We start from the raw sequence: 23,119 nt of genomic DNA on the forward strand, positions 1-23,119 counted from the left end.
CCTTCGTTCATTTTTGGGACTTGTGGAGTACTATCAACGGTACATTCCGAATTACTCGCAATTGGCAAGTCCATTAACAGACGCCCTCCGAAAGGGAGCACCGAGTAACGTACACTGGGATAAGGACAAAGAGAACGTTTTCCAAAGTTTGAAAACGCTATTGGTTTCTCGCCCTGTGCTTCGCGCGCCAGACTACACAAAGGAATTCATAGTTCAATGCGACGCAAGCGACAGAGGTATGGGCGTGGTACTTAGTCAGGTCGGCGACGATAACGAGGAGCATCCTATCCTCTATGCCAGCCGTAAACTAAATGTAAGGGAGGAAGCCTACAGCGCTTCCGAGAAGGAATGCGCTTGTTTGGTTTGGGCCGCCCAGAAGTTGTCGTGTTACTTGTACGGAGCGAAGTTCATCTTCGAGACCGACCACTGTCCTCTGACGTGGCTCAATCAAATGTCACACAAAAACGGCCGCTTGCTCCGATGGAGCCTCACTCTCCAAGAGTACAACTTCTCCGTTAGATATAAGAAAGGAAAGTTGCATAGCAATGCGGATGGTTTGAGCAGGCTAATTTGAATTCTGCGTTTGAGGGTCCCGCCTAAATTTTAGGGTTACTAGTGTTAGCTTTTCTTTAGGCGAAGAAAATCCCCTCTCATTCAGCAGAATTCCCTCCATTAATTGCTGAATATGTCAGCAGGAATTTGCTTCAGAAATTGGCATAGCGAAATGCAGCATTTTTTGTTTGCTTCTGCACTTATGTTGTTGTTGTTTTTTTTTTGAAGCCTAGCGAGTCTAAAGTGATAGCCAATGCACGCCATCTCGGCGCAGAGCCGTGTTGTGGGGTTCATTTTGCAGTTGCCTGTCCTTGTTGGATGTTTTGGGGCGGTGACATCAATGCACAAGTGGTCGCTGCGAGCCAAGACATCAATCCCCCCCCTGACCAGCAGCCGTTCTCTTCCTGCCTAGGGATTGTCAGCGCTAGACAGTCGAGATTTTTCGGGCCATGGAGGCGCTGTTAAGAATGGCGAGCCGCTAAGCAAGATTGCCACCTTGCCACCCGATTACGACAAGGGGTGCAAGACGCGCACCTCTCCCTCTCCGTCGCTGCAGCTGGGAGGCGTTCAAAGAAGCGGCCTTTGCGTTGGAATCCGCCGCCTTCCTCCAGCCCCTTCGACATTGTGACGGAACTAGTTCGGTGCGTGAACAATGATTCCGGAGTTCCCCAACGCGGAGCTGATTTGACACGCATGGGCAAGCTGCCGCGGGAACGACGTATTTTTGTGCTTCTCACGGTTCGGAGTGGCACGGAACAACGAGCGACCCTCGAGCGGCAACGATAGTTCCCGGAACGGCACCCGCCAACGCCGTCGTCGGGCATCAGAGCGCGGTTGCCTTTGTGTACGTAAACTGTTCTGCAGAGCAGCGGCGCGTTGGTGATGAGTAAACGAACAGTCGCCGCGTCGTAGGACCGGCGGATCGAGTGTATAAAAACTGTGGTTGTGCGAATGCTGAGAACACTTCTCTTGAGCAGTCATGTTAGACTGAGTCACTTCTCTCATGCAGTCATGTTGGACTGTTACTCTTTTTCTCAAGCAGTCATGTTAGACTGATTTAATTTGTGTAATTAAACCCTTTTCCTCGTTCTCGATGAGAAATAGTTCACTTCATCAACGATCTCAGCGTAAATAAGTTGGACGACGGCATGGGCCAGCTACCTTCGAATTCATGCCGTACTCCAATCTTGGCAAAGGACCACGGACGATGGGATTAAGCCCCCAATCCTGACTATGCGGGAGACTAATGCCAGTGTTGTCACCTAAGAAGGTGGTTAGCCCAAAGGAGCTATGGACATCTTGAAATTCTCTAAAGCGCTACCACGAAACAAGACCAAGTTGTGACTGCTCCTTTTGGTTCGTTTTTTGCTCATCAGATTAGCTACCAGCGTTCGCCTTTGAGACCACCAAACACATGGCAAGCGCGCCAAATCGAATCTATAAGAGTGAAACGAGTAGCCAGGGCAACAAAGTCTCGGTGTTTTACTTCAAGAAAGAAAAAAATTGGAAAAGAGAAACTGGAGAGTTTGTTGGATGCGCGGAAGTGTCGCTGCCTCTCTTCCAGCCCTGCTCGTGCCACAAACGCTGCACGCGCTGTCTCGGACGAGTCTTTCAGTGGGAGAGGCTGCGCAGGCGCGGGTGGCCGTGCTTGTGATGGCGGCGCCGGTTGGCCTGGCGCAGCCTGCGGTATCGGCCCGGGGGCCTGTTGTGGGCGGCGAGCTCGTTGTGCGCGGCTCCGGTGGTGACCGCAGCGTCTGCGAAGGTGGCGCCTTTGTTCGGCACCGCCTCTGCAGCGTCGCCCACTTTGCTGCTCGTGGTCTTGGCTTCGAAGTGGAGCTTGTTCGCCTCCTCGTCGGCGGCGGCAGCACCGCCAGGCTTGGCGGATGGACCGGGGAGACCGGGGGCGCCGGGCTTGCCCGGACGTCCCGGGGTGCCCGGCACTCCCGCAGGTCCGCCGTCTTTGGAAGGATGTCCGGGCTCGCCCATTTCACCGGGTGAGCCCAGGTGGCCCGGCTTGCCGGGCTCTCCGGGCCCTCCGGGTTTCCCTGGCTGCCCATCAGCTCCTGCACGAAGGAATGCGGTTCAAGGAGTAGCGAATGGGTCTTCGATGGCAGTCGTGAAGTGCAAACTCTGTTCACGAGAGCCCCATACTGAAAAAGCACGTAATGGTGAATAACCCATATGACTATACATATGTATAAGCGAGAAGAAAGGGGGTTAACGAGGGGCCCGATATTTATTAGTCATATCGTATGAAGCCAACAAACACTGACACCGAGGACAACATAGGGGAAATTACTTGTGCCTAATAAATTAAATAAGGAAACAATAAATTATTGGAAATGAAATGGGATGAAAAAACTGCTTGCTGCAGGTGGGGAACGATCCCACAACCTTCACATTTCGCGTGCGATGCACTACCAACTGAGCTACCGCGGCAATTGGAGAGTATCGCATGAATTGTTTAACCCCATATTAATCGGTTTTGCATAAATTACCAAGAATGAATTTTGCAAGCGCATAGTGAAGTCTGTAATGATCATCAGCCTCGTTTACGTGGATACGTAGAAGCGTGTGTTATATATCGTATCGCATATACTCATATGCCAACGTTTACATGAATGCTCATTTTATTGCAGTTTATACGCAATTTGTACTAACTATTTGTTTTGTTTTGAGTTACGATTTTATGGTTTTCCCCCTTACCAGATGTCTCAAATAGACGTCGGCCCCAAATTACTTTTATTAAATAAATAACTAAATACTGTCCAGCAAACTAACGCCACGTAGTGTCATATTTGAGTGTTAACGATCTCACTTGGGATAAGCATGCTTTTACTTTCGCATTGGGGAATACACCGAAATTACCCGCAAGGTGTCGGCTACATTTATTAAGTTCTCCTTTGTTTGTCCTCAAATTTACAGGACGTTTATTTTGCGATAACATCCCTTATTGTACCAAAATAATAAACTTTCCTAGTGCATTGGCAGCGGTTGTATGGTGCCTACGTGGTCTCTACCGTAGCGGTTGGAAAAGTCCTGCGGTATCTGAGTGCGTACGTCTCTTCCCTTGTCACCTCAAAGTGAACTTGGCTACGTTATGACGCGAATCAAGGTACTCACCAATGTAGATGGCATTTATCAATAACAAAGACGACACTATTTAACGCGTGTAAGGCGCGCTATAATTCCCACAATTCGAGATTCGATAAGCTTTTGTTTACATACGCCGCTGAAATCCGCATTCTCCATGTCAAACTACCTCTGTATGTGGCATTTGATGCGTTACACCGTCCTATAGCAAATTACCCCGTTTATAAGAGTTTCGATACGCTTGAAAGTCGACACGATACGCTTGTGTCATATTCGTGCAAAGACTTTGCTATGCTGCGAAGCACAATCCCAATGCGAAGATTATCAGTGTGAAAGCAACCGTGGCTTCATCATGCTCACACAGCCTACATATTCCTTCAGTGATTTTTGGCTGGTTACACGTACCTTGCGAATAATGAACTGCCTTCTAGAAGGCCATTTTCGAAGCAACTTTCATTAGTAAGACGAAGCTAAAATGACGACAACTGCTCGTTCAAGTCTCTAAATAGAAAACGTTGTAGCCAAATCGACACGACAGTTACTAAATCTTGCATCAAACGCGCTAAGATGGGAACACTGATTACAGACAAGCAATTAAAAAGGCAAAAAAACATCAGTTCAAAGACAGTTTGGTTACATGGCCCCCACAAACACGGTATAATGAAAACAGTGGAAAGTGACAATCGTATAGACAACCCGCCGACAGCCTACTCTTTAAAGCAGCGCGTGCAGGGGGCGTCCTGTAGGCAGCTCGAACCGCTAAGAACCGTAACCCTCAAGTGCTTAGCGCGAGCGCCATCTGTTACAGCATGTGGCGGCGAGGCCCGGAAGACAATCCTAGTTGTCCAAGCAGGAAATAAGTAGCAAACGGTAGTTACGAAAGGAAATTTGGCATAAGCAGCTGTTTTGTTGTGTTTGCCAGTGTGCAGATGACAGCGCCCGCTTTCAAAAGTGGGGGGCGGAGGAAGGGGGGGAGGCGCATGTCATACTTTGCCACCTCACTTCTGACAGTGGGGGGCCAAGTGGCCAGCCTCTGCCCGTCACCACCAGTACATATGCCTATGGCTAACCGGATCACATGCAGTGCTGTCGAACATTGCAATGGTAGCGTCAGCGCAAAGTTTGATCGGAGGCTATGTGCCCGACTCGACAAAGCAGTACGCGGAGGTTTTGTGCCAACGAACTTTCGCTATAGCTTCTCTCAACGACGACTGCTCAGACAGGCAACCTTAAGATGGAGATAAGGAATTGAGTGGTTTTTGATAGGCTTGACTTATTGAGAGTGGCTTTCTGCTACAGCTTGCTTTGTCGTGTCTGGCGCACCGGCACCTATCACACTTTGGTTTGACGGGGTAATCCCGATGTTCGATAGCAATTCACCTGACGCGCTGTACCGGCGTTTGTCTCGATGGAGGTTACGCCATCATCTCGACGCGAGAAGGCCGTATTCAATCAAATATATTCAGCCTCTCTGGTTAAGCCTACATCGCCGATAATCGATGATGGATATCAAAAACTGCTTCGTTCTGACACCAGGGCATTTCTGCCCAAGTGTGATGACACTTAACAGAGTAAATGCCATGAACATTTGAGATTTTTTGGAGGAAAACATTGAAGACCACTGAATGGATCCGAGGAGGTCGGCTTTCCTTCAGGAGCTGCCACATTTCGATCAGCGATTCTTTCCTCGACGAGCGTCAAACGTGCGCTTCGTTCACGTTATATCGCAGCGCTGACATCACAGTCTGTGCATCCGCCTGACTTGGCTCGTCACTTTCGGCACAACTTGTCAACAGCGCAGTGCATAATTATATGTATTGCATTATATTCCACGTTGCATAGAATGAAAATTGTTTTTTTTTTACAAATATGTACGTATCACATTTAATGGCGTTACTGCTCATCGTATTAACGTCGACATTCATCGTGAAATAGGTTCTTCAAGACTTTTTATGTACGTCTTATCCACTCCTTATGTGATAGCGCGAACGAGGTTTTAGATAAGGAATGACATTAGTACATACACAATCTCAAGTGGAACAAAAGCGTTCTGGAGGACTGGTCAAGAATGGGCATGCACCCAGCACCACATACCGAAGGGCTTAATCTTGGAAACTAAAGAAAATCAAGGAACCCGCTTAATAGAATGCGCTGCTACCATGTGAGCATACTGGGTGTATTAGGCATCCGCAAAAGTAACTGTGCAGTGAAAACGGTGGTCTTAAAATTTGAACTTTAACATACTGAAGTGCAGTCATCTACAGGAGAAGCTGAAAATACCCACCGTCGGTTTTGAACCGCGTCTGCAGAAGACACTGCACATGACTAAACACTTTGTGGAGGGTTGTCGGAGTGACCTGCGCCGTGAGCTGTGTGTAGCTCTGGCAGCGTGCGAGTATTGGCTTCATACACCCATCCTTTAGGTGCCCTCCGCTGATGTTATCTAACTACAGCTCACTAGGCTATCAAATCGCGCGTGAAACGGCCATTTCGTTCACAATTGCAATATTTCTTTTTATCTTCTCGCTGCAGTTACCTTCCAGACACCAAATATAAGCCCGTTTGCTGATAGCTATATTCGAAACATATAGTGCTTTTTCTTTGTTAGTTTGAACACTTCGTTTAACGAGAAGACTAAAGAAATTCAACTCGAATCACATCAGTGAAAATTAAGTGTGTGCTCTGGGGCACATCATTCGCAAAAGAAATCGAAATAAATAAGACCAAGGAAAAGTCGTTTACTAATTAGAATAATATATTTCCCATTTGCCAACACATATCACATGGTTATACTCAAAAGTTGGAGGAAATAGAAAAAAGTCTAGTTCCGTGTTTCTGAATTCCGAAGTGGTCACGTAGACATAAATAATTGGCGTGAAATTATTCCATCAATTTACCCGATTACGCAAGTGGCCCCTCGAAACGTGGCTTGAAATCATGATGCCTTCGCACGTCCCTCTTCCCACGAGATTGTTCCCATTGACACTGGGCGCGCAATCGCATGCAAAGTCACTTCGACAACATGGGAAGTCGAAGTGAAGCAAAGACCGCTTTACGCCGCCGTGTAGCCAAGCTTCATTTTCCACCGCACTACTTCGTCACAAGAGGGTTTCACTGCCCCCAACGCTACGAAGTGCTGGTTGTGTATATTAAAAAAGAATGGAGGAATAATATGACTCCAGTAATTCCCGTGTACATGGCCGTCTTAAAGTATAAAAACGCGGAAGGAGAACTCTACGACGATCCCTTCTAACTTTTCTCTATAAACATGTGCCGTCGAGTCTAACTCGGACACTAAATGGTGTCATTCGTGTAATTATTGAATACTTTGATCTTTTCTTGGGAAAGATGTCCGTCTGGGCACGCAATTATTCTACAGTGCCGTGATTACAGTGGCCTTTCTGTATTTTTTTGTGTGCATTCGAGGTTCAAGGGAAACACCGAATGAACTTCAAATACACACCCACAAATGTGTCCCGCGATGAGACAAAGAACGCGGACCGCAAGGGATAGGCCAGGCAAGGCGTCGCTCTGAAAATGCACTCTCGACTCACCGTCCTTTCCCGGCCGGCCGGGTTCTCCCGGCGTGCCACCCGATTTCTCCGGAAGGTTCGGCCCTCCGGGGGGCGGCTGCCGTTCCGTTCCCGATGCCGGTGGCAGTGCCGGCAGTCCCGGCACTCCTGGCAGGCCCGGAAGGCCGGTCTTTCCCGCCTGCGGCACACCGGCTTCGTCCAGGCCCCTCCTCTCCGCGACGTCCCTCTTCCCATGCTCCCCCGGGGACGACGATCCCGCGCTGCCCGACTGAGCCGGCTGTCCCGGTTGACCCGGCTGCCCTGGCTGACCAGGCTGTCCTGGAGCTCCGGGAGCACCCGCTGCTCCTGCCTCGCCAGGATTTCTCGGGGCCGGCGCATTCTCGCTGATGCCTCGTTGGTCGGGACCTGTATTAATTATGGCGGCAAATCAATATTAAAAAAGACGCCCATAGGCTGATTACAGTGCAACGCAATAAATCCATTTTCACAAGTAAATGTTGCCAGTAAAGGTTCAAGTATGTGTAGAGGTAGTTGCGAGTGCTAACTAAATCATTTTCTTGAGTCCTCGTGAGCAAGCCTGAAGACTCGCGTAGCGCTGGTAATGTGGAAGTTTCCTCTCTATGTTTAACAGTATGCGGAAGACGGGCTTCGCAAGTGCTCACAGCAAATTGTTTTTATGACAAAAGGCAAACTAGAGCTAGCAAAAGCTTGTTTTTTGTTAAGTTATGTGATATTACTGCATAAACTACTTTCTGTAGCACCAGGTATTCTCTTCAGTGGCAACTAAGTGGCGTCAACATAGAGGCACCACTCTTGAAAAAAAAAGAAGAAACAGGAAGCTTAAACCGTAACTGGTGGCATTGTACGCTGAAAACCATCTGGTTATGAGACCCACCAAAATAAAAACAAACTTGTTGGTTTCATTTAAACTCCTGTAAGGACCGTTTCCTCCAATCGTCCTGGTCCTGACCTTAAGTCAGGCAAACAAATATAGCTCCGAGTTCTTAACACACTTCCACAATGTAGCGTCCTATGAACTCGCAATCGACTGCTAGATTATTGAGCTTGGTTATGGGCGATCTTCAATCATCATCTTTACTATTTACTATGTACGAACGGGAAAAAATTATGTACGAACCTGTTCAGCTTTACAGTTTCCTCGGCACAAGGTGATTTGTCGTACCATCGGAGCATGATGCCTATGAATGTGCAGTTTTTAAATAATGTTAACTAGCTATTGTATGCGAATTTTGAGCCGTGCTCTGTCACTCTCAGTATAACCCTGCTGTCCACAAAAAATGCCAAGGTTCCTGTAGCGCGGACGTCTTTCCGATTGCCCTCATGATGGTGGCCAAAACGGCGAGTGTAGTGTTTTTATATTTATGCACTACCTAATAACACGGCACCAACAGACGCAGGCATACAAGAGGCAGAGAACACCTTATACCAGCTTGCAAGGAGTTGGTGAAAATAGAGGCAATTCAACGTATTTCACGCGTACATGCAATCGCGGATGCTAGAACACTGCCCTCACCCACAATATTACACAAAGCGCCCGAAAGTATAACATAAGTAGAACTCGTTTTGCCAACGCATTTTTTTCAGAGCTTATAATGTGAGCGATTTCAAAACTTGAGAAAAGGTCTGGGTGGAAAAAAAAAAGAAATTTCGTCGCAGCTTCAGCATGCCTGCTCAAACCAAATGGTGCACCTTATGCGTGCGCTTGTTCGAACAATGCAATGTATTAAAGCGATTTCAGTTTGCAATGAGGTGGCCTAAACATACGCTCACGACTGTGACCGAGATGCATACGCACGCACATGCACAAATGCATTACATACATACATACATACATACATACATACATACATACATACATACATACATACATACATACATACATACATACATACATACATACATACATACATACATACATACATACATACATACATACATACATATCACACACTGAAGTCTGAGGGCAGCTCGGAAACATTACGGTGCATGGGTGCCAGCAAAAAAAGTCCTACCTTAGTGCAGTATTAGGTTTGAGCCAAACAGGCAGCAATGTTCGTCTCGCATGCTAGCATACGTAGCCTATTTAAAATCCAGGAAGCGCAACCTGGCTCAGCAAATATTCCGCTTTTCTTTCAGTTACAACTCGCACACTTTTGACCCTGCATGTGCATAAGTACATACGTATGCATGCATATGTGCACAACGCATAGAAGGTCCTGTTAAACATCCTGTTCAGATTCCTTAAAATGCTTCTCTCACTACCTTGCTGGCCTGCCGAGCCTCCATGTTGTCCTGGCTGTCCTGCAGGCCCGGGTTCTCCCCATGTTCCAGGCTGTCCCGGCTGTCCCGGCTGTCCCGGCTGTCCCGGCTGTCCCGGCTGTCCTGGTTGTCCTGGTTGACCAGGCTGTCCCGGTCCGCCTAGTTCGAGAGCGCCAGCAGGCGTGTTGCACTCTCGAGTAACTCCCGTGCAATCTAGTAAAGTTTACCACTCTGCAAAGTATCGTTGACAAGCTAACCGATTTTTTTACCTTGTAATTACAGGTGCGCTTTAACCGAAAGCAATTCCAAACTGATTCCAATTATGCAATCAGCCCTCCACAATTGGTCGAAATATTTTTGGCAACTTTCTAAAAGAATGAAGACAAGGAAACGCATAAATGTGGTATCAAGTACAATAGACAAAAATTCGTCTTTTCGGTAATAAGTCGGCAAATATAGGCAAGTTGTCAGCGCCACATTTCGAACAAGAACTCGAAGAAATTTTAGCCTGAGCCCCAAATCTCTCGCTCAACAGTGAACGATTCTACATATTGTGAACAGGAACAAGCAAGCACCACACGTGCATCTGTTGCAGCTGTGGTTGCCAAGATAACGTTCACGCGGCGGATAGGGGAACTTGGGTCTCGTGCCGTTAATATCCAAAGCCTAGCCCTTCCGAAAAGCCACAGAAGCACGCCGCATAGCTCAGCTCCGTTCGTGGCGTCCCAGGACCGCTCCAAGATCACCTACGATTCACGACATGAGAATGTGTCGTACGATAAAGGGGACATAGTATGGCTTTGGACACCACTTCGCAAGCGCGGCCTGCACCATAAGTTTCTGGCTCGTTACACCGGGCCTTTCGTCATCACCAATCGCCTTAGTGATGGGACGTATTCGTGACATAACTGTTTAGAGTGCAGACACATGCAACCACAAGGTATAAGGGACAGGACACAAGCGCTGCTGTCAACTAACTTTTATTAACGGAAGACGGGTACCTTATATAAGGAGAAAGGCAAAAGTGAAGGGGGAAGGGAGTGATACAATCGGGGAAAATGACAATGCGCATCGATGAACGAACGTGCCAGCAGTCAACGCAATCAGGCGCGAAGAAACAAGAAAACGAAAAAACTAGACAAACACTATACCTTATACCCTTATACCTTGTGGTTGTATGTGTTTGCGCTGTAAACAGTTTTTATGTCAAGTAGGCACGAACTCGCCCAGAAAGAAGTTTTAATGAAGGACGTATTCGATTGCTCGTCTCGTTTCTAATGGCTACCGGTCTAAGAAGTCGCAGCTTGTTCACGTTGCCCGCCTGATGCACTGTCGTCTCCGTGTCATCACCATGGACGTAACAGTTACTCGCCCAGCGGGCTTCGTCTGTGAGGGGAGGAAGTGTTACGCTAAAGCTACAGGAAGGGCGAAGAAAGAGGAGAATGAAGTGCACTTGTCTTTGGAGCGGCTCGGTGTGCGCGCGGGAAACCTCCTATCCTATTCATCAATTCGTGTTTAAATAAACGCATCCCATCGTAACAACATTCCTCCTCCACAAGTATTGGCGTGCTCTGGGCATGAGAGCACCAGAGTGTGCTTCGCACGTACTCTTGCAGGAGCAACGTCGTATTGGGCTGCTGTCACTCATGGTGACTGAATTTGTAAGGAGCTCTCACCAGGCACTGCGTTCATGTCCGTGGCGTCAAGTAAAAGATAACTATATTAGCCGACACAAACTCTGACCTTGCGTGAGTCGATTCTTTTCGATGCTTATATAATTCCTAACATGAATACAACACTGATTCATGCACCGCAATAAAGTGCATCGCCTTTTTTCTTTTCTGTTTCCAATTTGCGACCCAGCCAAATGTAATTCCACTCAATCTCAACGAAAGCATTTGTGATCCCATGACAGGTTTCCCGACTTTTAACGTTACAATCCGTTGGAGAAAAGGCCGGTATGCCTTTTGTTGATAGTCGCACATAGTCATACGGATCCTGCATGAAAACGAGCATGTTACCATATAGATGCTTATAACCATATATGATTACAATACGAACCGTATCAGTTTTTAAGTCATTTTGGCTTACATCACTCCATATGCTAACCATAGTTCCTTCGTAATTTTCCGCGCTATTATTCAACTTTCACTCCCTTGGTTTAGCACTGCAGGTGGCGTACCGTTTCATGATATTGATGCAGGAGCACCACATCGGCCACTTGTTATCGTCAAAGTTGGAGAAATGTTGAAGGTTTCGTCTAATTGAATTATTAACACAAGTCCAAAAAGCGAGCCGCCATAGATTCTGCTTCCACAGACCTGGAGCTCCCGGCCGCCCCGGTGCACCCGGTGCACCCGGCGTAGCTGCCACTCGTGGCTCGTCGTTTGCGCCCAGATTATGGCCGTAAAGTCCGGCCCGTTGGCCGGAACCCATCTGAGCTGGCAAGCCGTGGGCGGCAGAGAGACCGTGATTGTATAGCTGTCCCTGACCACCCGAGAGAACTTCGCCAGCCTGTGAGCCCGCACGGCCTAGCGTGTCCTGTCCCGTGATCTGCGGCTGCCGGGCTGACTGGCCATCGGCTCCACCTTGAAACATTGCAGAGCGTCAAAAGACAAAAAAAAATATGCAGGGTTAGTAGACTTTCTGCAGCTTCTTACATGTCCTAACAGCGATAAGGATGCGGCACTGTTGCATGGACAGACATTCATTCCCTATCGTATGGCTGTCGCTTGCAAGGACCATCTGCTACAAAGCAAATAATAAGCAGTGCTATACGTCCAGACGTCCATTTCTTCATCTAATTTCTCGCAGTCAAGTTGCACACCTAAACCGTCGGTAGGGATACCAGTGCGACTGCACTCGATGCCTTTGGAAATCGACCGATGAGGACCACCATCAAGTCAAGGGCATGTCAATGAGGTATCGCTACGCCCCATGTCTGCCCTCGCCTTAGCTCCCTACTGTGTCTCGCAGCGTCATAGCAACGTTGACTTGAAAAGGATTTGCTTTTACTCGACGATCAGACGTGACACGTGGATTCAAAAGATAAATGGTAATATTCAACAAGCTGCTCTCCTGTTGATCGTTTACTCTCATTGAACACGGAATCCGTCTGAGCAGGCTTTCCCTACGCTGCAGGTAGACCGCGAAGAGGTTCCTCTCCCTGGTCGCCTCGGAAATAAATTGCGGTTTTCTCATTTCAGTGTTTCAGTGTTTTTGCAGGGGGTGCAACAGAGCTGCCTGCGCGTTTCAGAAGTACACATATTGGCGTTTTCAACCGTTCTGTATTGAAAACTGAACGTCGGCAACTGCGCGACTTCCTTGTCCACGCGCATTTGAATGAGCTATCGTTCTACTATGCAGTGTTGCACGGGTAACAAAGGCACTGTCTTTTAATTTGTCACGGCCGTATGCAGAATAAGTGCCAATGGAGCATTAAAGATGCTATTGTCATGAACGATTTTAAACTTTAGGGCCAGTATCCTTAGCCAAGAAGTTTAGGAGATACTTTTACGTTTTTTCGATGTCAGCCCCAGCGCTGGGTGCATCTAAATGGAAAGACCGGCGTGTTCTGAGCGATTTATCCGACCACCCTGCACCGAAAAGCAGATCCACGAAAGTGATCCGTAGAGAATGCGGTCCCAGCATGCTTCTTTACAAGCCTAAACACGAACAAGAATGGCATGGTATCTCACGTATACCGTCAGAAAAAAAAAAGCACAACCGCATGATTCGTGATTGCCTGTCAACTGAGTAGTGCTCACGCTGCATAGGTAACATGGCCTTGTCTCGTTTTTTTACACTTTCGAGAAAGAAGGATGCCTGATACGACTTCCCTTGAAACCAGCTGTTTCAGAGCGCCATCTGACATTGTGTTTTTTTCTTTTCTTCTATATTTCTCACCCTACATTGCAATATAGCGGCACGAATTGAAGATAAGAACACACATTCTCGAAAATACACATTCTCGAAAATGCAATAATTGGCGTCTTATAACGCGCGTAATTTAGCGACAATCATTAATTTATGTTCGTATCACCGTGCAACTTGTCCGCCGCTACAAGCGGCCCAAAGCATGACGCTAGGAGAAACTGTCCACGGGGATTGGCTCAAGCTTGTCTTCGTGAGTTAGGTGCTTTCGGCAGTGGCATTTTCCCTACGAAAACAGCGTTATATAGTATGTACGGTATGTCAGAAGATGCAAGGGCAACTGCGTAATATCAGATTTGCGGACGTTGGTAGTGGCTTCTTGTGCAGCTTGATCTCACCAGCATGCCTTACACAGACGCTTTCGGACTCCAGCAGTATTTATTGCAAAAAAAAAGGAAAATGTTTGCGCCACTTACGGGCAAGCTCGTATTGATTCATTATCAGTATACAACACAAACAACGAAGATGAAGCGGAGACACGAAGTGATACTGTGCATGGTCCGATCGTTTCGTCTTCGTTCACTATAAAAATGTTTACAGCTTTAAGGGTGTTTTCTTGTCGCACTGTAAGCTCCTTAGCGTTAGGGCTTTAAAAAATTTATAGAGGACGACAGCGGAGCTCTAACGAGACGTGCGATGACAAAAGACGCAGTTAAAACTATGTGATCATTCTGACAGCCTTGGGCGCACAGAAATATCCGACAAGAGGATTTCGCAGGGAGAGATAAAAAACTCTGCTGCGGATATTTCTACGCGTCCAAGGCTGTCAGAATGATCACATAGTTTTAACTGCGTCTTTTGTCATCGCACGTCTCGTTAGAGCTCCGCTGTCGTCCTCTATAAATTTTTTAAAGCTCTTACGGTAAGGGCGTTACCAGTGCGTACCAGGGTACTTAAGGGCGTAAACATCTTCACAGTGTTGTTTGCGCTGTAGTACTTATCTGTTTACTATTCGTTTAGGGCACAACTATTGTTTGATCCATTGCAGTGCATACTCCAAAACACCTATTGTATTTTATTGTATTGAATTTCACGGCGCATAAGCAACTCAGGCTATCATGCGCGAAACACATGGTATAACTTATTTCGAAAATTGGGTATCCTCCGCGAAGGTCCTTGTCCGGACAAAACACCTAATGATTTGGTTTACATGACGTTATCTTGTTTGACTTTACGGACTGTGAAGAAAGGCCGCAGAAGCCCTCGTGACTTCGGCGACCTAAATACTAGTCAAAGACCGAATTCATCAAAGATGTACATCTCTATGTTTAAGGTTTCGTTCTAGTTGCGTGAAACGCACAACATATAGAAATGGGTCTCGCATTTAAATCAGTTGTATCCTTCGCTCTTGTCAACTTTGACCCGTGTGGTTGTCAACTTCGTGCTGCTTGTAACCATGCAGCAGAAGTGGCTGGGTGAATTCTTTCGACTACAACGAAAGGCATTCTACACCTAAAATACGAGCGCAGAAGTGTGTTTCATCGTAGCCACCTGTGATCATCTGGGCTCGTCATATACGCTTCATCGCGGAGAAACCAGCTGCCTTTTCACCTTGATTTGTGGGCATGTCAACGAGCCGGAAACGACTTCGCCGGCGCCTCCTTCGGCCCAAGACGTAGCTGTTGGACATCTCCTCGACGTAGATGCCACTGTGACCCCGGCTGATATCCTTGTAGCCGTTAGGGGCTGCGGGGGCGGGCGCTTCGGCCGACTGGACATCGGAGATCTGCCTCGCAGGATAGCCGAAGTCGCGCTGCCTGTACCGCCTGTACTGGCCTGGCAACGAGCAGGAAATGCTTATGTTTGGGAGCAACATTCAGGCATAAACTGGGTCTCGGATTAGCGATTTCAGCTGCTAAGTACCGTCACGTCAACGAGGCTATAGAGAACGGGCGCTCAAGCATTCTACGAGCCGATGATTTTTAAGTTAACAGAATCTCCTAAGATCGTTTGAAGCCGGCAGCCTAATTCTAGTACTTGACCTGGGTTACTCAAAGAAGTGGACATTGCTCGCAGAAAATCGAAACATATATTCAACTAATTAGAAGGAATCGGTAAATACATTCTGAATTAATTACTTCACGCTACATATTGCAATTTTCGAATCGTAGCTGGTGAGTTCGCGAGGCTTCTTCATTTAAAATAAATTTTCGTGATGACAAACCTTTCGAGATATTCCTTCTCAAAGCGTGCGACTAAATACATGAGAGTTCTAGTTACTTTCATGCTTCAATGCATAAAAAGGGGGCTTGTTAAAAAAGCAAGTGGAACAACAGTGCTTTTTTTACCGCGAGTTCGATGCCGCATATCAAATGACGGAAATGCAATCAACATAAAAAGATACTACGCCTTTGCGTCACGTGCCTGCTTTCACAATCCACTTTTCGCAGAGGAGAGGCTCGAACTGCTCTCGGTGTCACCAAACTGCTCCTGCTCTGCCATTCGATCACAGTGCTCCTGCTCTTTTTCGCCAATTGGAGCGCAGCTACTTTTGAGAGAGCTCTTTTGGATATGCATTTCTCGCTCAACTCTTTCTCGCTCAATGAATTGTAACATTAGAGCAGAAGAGTCATATTCTTTACGCACCCGCCTAGGTGGCCCAGTGCCTTTGGCGTTGCGCTACTAAGCGCCAGACACCTAACCTTTGACTTAGGTGTCGCTTAGTGGCACTCGCACCTGGGCGTTGGTATTCTTTAGGTTAAGCGAGCGAACGTCTTTTCCCTAGCGCGACATGCAGCAAGTAGCAAGGGAGGGCGTGGAAGAAGCGAAGCGCATGCGCCACCTGGCGGGGCGTAGCCCCCTAGCGAGCGGCGCACGAACCAGACCTTACGCGCACTCTCCGGCGCTGACGTCAGAGCAAGTAACGAGCGTGCGCGCGCAGCTGCCGCGAGCAAGTGAGCGAGAGAGAGAGAGAGAAGGAGATTCTTGAAGATGGGAAGGAAAGGTTGGGGTAAAGTGCAGCGCAGTAACTATCTCTCAGCAGAGGACACCTCAACCGCGCTGCACAGGGGGTAGGGAATGAAAGTAGGGGGAGAGAATGAGCGAGCGAGCAGGTGAGCGCCGGTAGAGGAGAAGCGAGAGTGGAAGGAGTGACGTCACATCCGCTCTGCTTGGCAGATGTTCGGGATATGGCAGGCAACTGTTTTCCATTAATTAGCCGGTTAAATATCATGCAACCTTCTTATTTGGGACGTCACTAAAGACGTCATTACTTCACCTTTTCCACATCCGGCATTCTAGGAATTTCGCCAAAGTCGTGCTCACGTGGCAGGTCTCCAAATTCTATGATTCTGTGCTTTGGTATGCGGTAATCAGTGATTCTGATTAATTACAGGAACTGCAGACACTTTAGTAACTCAACTTGAACTAAACTTATGCTCTCATATATCGATAATGAAACGCACGAATTTTCTACTGTACTATCTTTTTTACAAATCTTTTTCCGATTGATATTGAATTTCGTTCCCGGTCGTCTCAGGGGGTGGAGCGGAAACGCTGCGCAAGAAACAGGAGTGTTACTCGATGCTCAGAAAACTAAAGAAAGAATGGTTATTTACAACTATTAGAAAGGATTCGAAGACACTCACCGCTAACGGCTACCACTGACGCCGCCAACAACACAGAGGCTAGCGCCACACGCACCATTCTTACCGCCAGACGTCGAGAACCTGCGACCGTAGGGGTAAAAAAAAAAAGCAATCGATGGCGTTATTGGCACATGCAAAAAAGCCAACTCTGTATATAATTGACGGCGCATAAAAAGCGGCTACTATAATGCGCGGCAATTATGTTCGCATATTTGTCTATCGTACTGGGGGAGTCATATGCTCGAGAATATGCTATTGCAATGCGAAGTAATTGTATTGTATTGTATTGGGTTTTATGGCGCATAAGAAACTCAGGCCATCATGCGCCAAACACTTGGTATAATTTATTTCAAAGATTGGGTACCGTCAGCGAAAGTCCTTGTCCCGACAAGGACTCTGAGGAGCCCAACAAATCAAATGTAGACCTCAGCCTTCTCCTCAGGATTGAAAAAATGGGTGAGGTGCATCATAAGATGCGTGAAAAAAGTGGTTAAGAATTTTTAGAATTAGTGGTTCTGTGATATATTATATTTCGTTTAGGATCGCTGCGTCTTTCAAAAAACTAAAAACAGATTAAGTTCCTACAAGTGGGTTATCACCTAAAAGTAGATTCTAGGCTGTGAAAAAAAAAATGCAATGCCTGCGAAAAACAAATTCACTTGCGATTGAGCGGTAAATGCGAGAGAAACGCTTTAACATTGCGTCGCACCTGTTTGAGGTCCCCGATTCATAATTTAAAGCACGTTCAGCGCATTGTCAAACTGTTTAGGAGCTCACTCGTTACACGCCCTGCCTGTTCGAGGAGCGAAGTGCACGCGACGGTGGTCCGGCCCAGATCATGGTTAGTTGTGCAACATACATACGTCTCTTCTCGCTTTCGCACTGCTAGTGCGATGCCTTGGACAAATTAGAACGGCTGGAAAGAGCATACAAATGGGGTTATCGAAGCAAGCAGAGACATCCATTCCGGCAGGACTAACTTGAAGCACCCATGCTGGAGAATGAACCGCTAAGCTAAACAGGTAGGGAGACAAACCCAAGTGTAACGTCACACGCTACACCGACTGTGTTAGCGATGTCGTTTACAATATTCCCCTAAAGTGCGGCAAGGTGTATATTGGACAAACGGGACGATGCTTCAATGATAGAGCCAGAAGAGCAACGGTTGGCGGTCAACAGCAACATCAGTGACCACTTGGCAGACCACAGCATGCGCTGTGGCTTTGTGCCACTCCTCGACAAAACGGCCTTTTTAAGGAAAGCAAAAAAAGAAAACTGCACAGAAATGGAGATAACCGAGGCGTTCTTCTTAAAAATAGCAGGAAATAAGTGCGCGAACACGCCTTCACTAGCCTTATGTGACAAAGAAGTGTCATTCATAAATGACAGCCTGTATTTGCCGCGAAGATTGGAACGTGCGACTGCCACATTTGGTTGGATGCTCGGATGACGCTTGTAATGCACGCATGCTCATAAGTACCTGCCATTAAAATTTGGTACAAACCACTAGCCTACGAGCAGCGTGAATTCCTATCACCCCTGCCTATCTCTACTGCGATTACATTTCAGTTAGGTTTCTTCTATAAATATGCGTGGGTTCTGCATGGTGAATAAACAGTTGGAAGTTGGTTCCCGTAAGTGTCGTTTGTGCCTCACTTCGTCCTCAAAATTTATGGGGTTTCACGTGCCAAAACCACTGTCTGATTATGAGGCACGCGCGTAGTGGAGGACTCCGGAAATTTCAACCACCTGGGGTTCTTGCACCTAAATCTAAGTACATGGGTGTTTTCGCATTTCGCCCCCATCGAAATGTGGCCGCCGCGGCCGGGATTCGATCCCGCGACCTCGTGCTCAACAGCCCAACACCATAGCCACTGAGCAACCACGGTGGGTTTCACTTCGTCCTCGTCTGCTTAGTGCCGCAACCTCTGTTCTTTAGGCTCAAAGACCACTCGTGCTGTTTTCGTCGCCGCTCACTTGAGGTCGCTCCACCTATGAGACTCTTAGAAGACCTTGATATGCCGTGCGCGCTAGCATGCCTTCGTGCAAGCAAGCGTGGGTTAGTAGTCGCACTGAATTTTTTCCTATCTTGTTGGATTTTCTTTTTTTTTCGCGTTTAAAAATAAACACGAGAGGTAATAAATGAACACTGGTAAGCGCAGTTTCAAGACGGCACAAGAGAAGAGAATGGCACTCTGGTGTGTTTCGGTGTCTTTTCTTGTCCCGTCTTCCAAGTGGGCTTACTAGTATTAATTTATTATTATGGACCAAATGAACCAACTAGCCCAGCAAGGAGGTTTATTAACGAGAGGTGTATCTTGGTGAAAAATAAAAAAAATAGAAATAAAACGTCCGTACGTCTCTTACGATTCACTGTTACTCTGTGGTTGACAACTTCACAATGATAAAGGCTAAGAAGTCGGCTAATTACTTTGAAGTAGTTCATTTATGTCAGCGACTAAGACTACTGGCGTTCCGACACGGTATTATTACTGGCGTTCCTTCTGTTTCTTCTTTTAAATATTCGTGCAGCGCAGGACTAGGACGCTCGGTATATGCCGTATATCAAGCGCCAAGTGAAAGTCGCTAAACTGGCACGCGAACACAAATGACTGTGAGTATACCAACTGAAATTTACTCTGTGCAGAAAGGAAATCTGCCGAAAGAAGTGGGGCTTGGTTTAAGGGATGGTCATGTAAGAAATGAAATTTGAGCGGCACACAAGCCCACATACACACACGCACACGCAAAAAAAAAACATAGTGCCAATTATCACCATATGTTTAAACATAAGACTCATCCAGTATTTCCCTTACATAAGGATCTGCTTATTCACGTCCAGTATCCCAGCCTGCTTAACTTTCGTTTATCAAGGCTATTAACCAACGTCGCGATCTACCTACCGGCGGTCTTAAGTGTGAGGTTCAATTAACGATTTGTAATGCTGTTATTTTTGCAGCGACTGTTTTTTTTGCCACATAGCTCTGGCAACAGTAGAATTTAATCTATACTGTACCGTATCAATACAAATAATGCACGAATACATCTCGCGAAAAAGCTTATGGTTTTCCTTTTTTCTTTAGGGGGAGGAGATAAAGCTGTTTATGGTGCGCTATTGCATCTGTGCCACTGGAATACACTCTAACAAGTATAGCAATTTAGCAGCTTAAATGCAATGGAACGTGGCAGCTGTTACTCAATGAACTCCGAGAGAAATTATCGAATGAATTACCGCCTGATATCGTAGCAGCGCGAGATCGCCTTTCATCGTGTCAACGCATACACTGGCTATACCAGATTGTACGTGCCGCAAGCGGCGTTCCGCTGACACAATCGAACGGGATCGTCTGGCTTCAAATAATGTATGATAACACATTAATAGAATAGTGCGAAAGGAATCAAATTCCTTTAAACTGAGACATTCGGCACCTATATCGCAATGGGATTGAATTCGATGGCGGCGAATTGCCCCAAAAAGGCCCCGTTGACGCGAACGAGTTCCAGAGAGATTTCATTGCCGGTGCTGCGGGTATCCTTCGCCACGAAGCAATCGTAACGCGAACCAGCAAGTAAGTCATTAGAGACATTTAGCGTGTCCGCTATTCCGGCAAACCGGGGCGGTTTGGGTGGATTACCGGATGGTCGGCGGCGTAAACGTGAGCGGCCGGAGCGGTGCAGCCGCCTAGTGTTGTAGAGCTCAATCAGACAAACACAGAACTAAAATTGCAGTAACCTACTTTACTCTGCTTCGCTGCTGGTGCAAATTTTCGGCAGTGGCGTAATTGTGTTCACAATTAATTCCGCTGTCGAAAACTTACACCCCAGCTAAGAAGAATATAGTAATTGGCCCTGTGTTTAGGTGGTTGAGCTTTGCACCACCAGTTGGCGCCACCAATCTGGCCGCTCACGTTTACGCCCCCGACCATCCGGTAATCCGCCCAAACCGCTCCGGTTTGCCGGAATTGCGGACACGCTAAAAGTCTCCATTCCTCGCGGCCATCCGCGAGTGGCCACCATTCGGAAACACTAGAGATGTTTAGCTTGTACGCTATTCCGGCAAAAGGGAGCGATTTGGGCGGATTACCGGATGGTCGGGGCGTAAACGTGAGCGGTGAAGCCGCCTGGCGTTGTAGAGCTCAACCGTACAAACGCAGAGCTAAAACTGCAGTAACTCACCATATCCTGCTTCGCCACCCGTGCAAATTTTTGGCAGCGGCGTAATTGTGAACACTATTACGCCACTGTCGAAAATTTACGCCAGCAGCTAAGCAGAATATAGTAATTAGCTCTGTGATTGTGTGGTTAAGCTTTGCGCCACCAGCTGGCGCCACCAATCTGGCCGCTCAGGTTGGCGCCCCCGCTAAACCGGAAAACCACCCGCGCTTGCCCGAATACCGGACACGCTAAAGGTCTCTACTGTCGCGACCGTGGCGCTGTTAATAGAATGTTGAGAAATATTACTCGGCACGGTACGACAAACGCCACGCCAAGCAGACGTATGATGCCAAGAAGGACCGAACCGACGCGAAAAGTAAACGTGCGCCAACTAGGCGCGAGCGGAAAAAAACTGCGAGAAGGAGAGGAAGGTACAAACTCCGCACGCGCGTGTGGGCGCACGCATACTCCGAAGATCACGCTATTTAGTGAGGCGTCGTGCGCTCTGCTTGCCTTCGGGGAACTTCGAGAGCAGGCCGCAGCTTCCGTGGTGTTGAAAGCGAGCCGTGTGAATGACGCGGCGTTTCGGGGAAAGGAGAATCCGCGCCGCTCCAGGCGCCGAAAGGCTCCGCGTGAACTGCCTTCTACGTCGGACAGGCCCTAATCTTCCCAAGGTTCGCCTTACAACGCGCGTTCGCTTGAGAAGGCCCGCTTATGATTTCGTGGCCCTCCCGATTCCTAATCCGATAAGTGTGATCGCTTGCTCTGGATTGCGAAGGGGCGACAAAATTGCCCTAACGAAAATTGTACCAACATCGCGCAGAAGCCTGCAGGCTCACGTATGGCTCGTCTATGGAGGTATATGAGGTACGTTATCTAATGCGCCAGAAACAGTTCTTGTATAATGCGAGAACAATTTTCGCACGATTCTATGTATTCATTCACCGTTCGTGGCGGGCCGATTCCAGTGATAATGTCAGCGGAACGCTGTTCAGACCAATAATGATGAGCAAATAAAACAGCCCCCCCCCCCATTGGGGAAAAATCATTACAGTGCACCGGTCCAAGGTACCAATTTTGTTGCCACGCCTTCAGGCCGACTCTACTCCACTCATCTTCACGGCCGGCTGATATCCCAGTGATAACGTGGATCTCTGGAGCGTCGTTCCTACCCACCACGAAGCGCCAAAAGCGCGAGGAGGAATAGCAACCGAAAAGGGGGCGTGGCTGCAAAGGTTACGGCCAGAAATTTCCATTCTCTGAACGGGGTACGATCCCACACCCGCTTCTCCTCGACAACGACGGGTACCTAGCATCGCATGGTTCCGCGTAGCGTCAAAAGGACTCACCTCGCTGTCCCGGATTCGCGCGTCAGCCTCCCGACGCCGATCGGCCCTGGAGTAGGAAACAGCGATGGCGTCCGAAGCGCGCGGGGTTGAGGCACCGAATGGAACCCACGCTGGCACCGGCCACGCTTTCTCTTCTTTCGCGGCTGCGGCCGCGCGCTGGAGCACGCTCTGCATGCCGCGGGCCTCGTCTTTTCGTCGGCGCATCAGCGGTTGCAAAATTACGGTGCGGGGCAATCGGAGCGTGAAGATATCGAGCTCGCCCTCACGAAAGATTAGGCGGGATTACCGCGGAGCTGGTTGACTGCATTCATGATCAGCTGCTTATCTATTTTCGAGCTTATTAGCGAGCTTTATTACTGTAACGTGTAGTCCCTCAGTTAGAAATAATATTATTAGCACGTGAAGAAAAAAAATGGAAACATCTTGGCAAGTCTTTAGGAAAAACGCGCGTTCCTGAATAGCAGTTAAGGTGATGAATAATGAATAATCAAAAGTAGCGCCGTGGTTATGCGGGCTCCGCTCAAGCGATGAACAAGAAAGAACATCCATCTTCACAGTTATATTCACTTTCGTTTTTAAAAATTATTTGGCAACAGTGCCGCAAGTTATAAGTAGCCAACTTAAACAACAGCGGCAT

General features: G+C 47.7%; 1 protein-coding gene across 1 annotated transcript; it reads right to left on the reverse strand.

The window, feature by feature from the left end:
- Positions 1–2,009: 2,009 nt before the first annotated feature.
- Positions 2,010–22,639, reverse strand: LOC135899057 (collagen alpha-1(III) chain-like). Its single transcript, XM_065428301.2, has 7 exons — positions 22,483–22,639; positions 16,979–17,059; positions 14,943–15,167; positions 11,780–12,046; positions 9,462–9,617; positions 7,200–7,583; positions 2,010–2,615 (listed from the first exon to the last, which is right to left on the reverse strand). Exons 2-7 carry the CDS (start codon positions 17,034–17,036, stop codon positions 2,164–2,166), a joined length of 1,542 nt encoding a protein of 513 aa, XP_065284373.2. The 5' UTR covers positions 17,037–17,059; positions 22,483–22,639; the 3' UTR covers positions 2,010–2,163.
- Positions 22,640–23,119: the final 480 nt, after the last annotated feature.

This window comes from Dermacentor albipictus, unplaced genomic scaffold, assembly GCF_038994185.2.
Source record: "Dermacentor albipictus isolate Rhodes 1998 colony unplaced genomic scaffold, USDA_Dalb.pri_finalv2 scaffold_44, whole genome shotgun sequence".
Classification (NCBI taxonomy): Eukaryota; Metazoa; Arthropoda; class Arachnida; order Ixodida; family Ixodidae; genus Dermacentor; species Dermacentor albipictus.

Coding starts and splice junctions, on each gene's coding strand:
- LOC135899057 (XM_065428301.2), bottom strand. CDS start 17,036: ATGGTGCGTGTGGCGCTAGCCTCTGTGTTGTTGGCGGCGTCAGTGGTA. Junction 12,047..14,942: donor TGACATGCCCACAAATCAAG/GTGAAAAGGCAG, acceptor CAATGTTTCAAG/GTGGAGCCGATGGCCAGTCA. Junction 9,618..11,779: donor GGGGCGGCCGGGAGCTCCAG/GTCTGTGGAAGC, acceptor CTCTCGAACTAG/GCGGACCGGGACAGCCTGGT.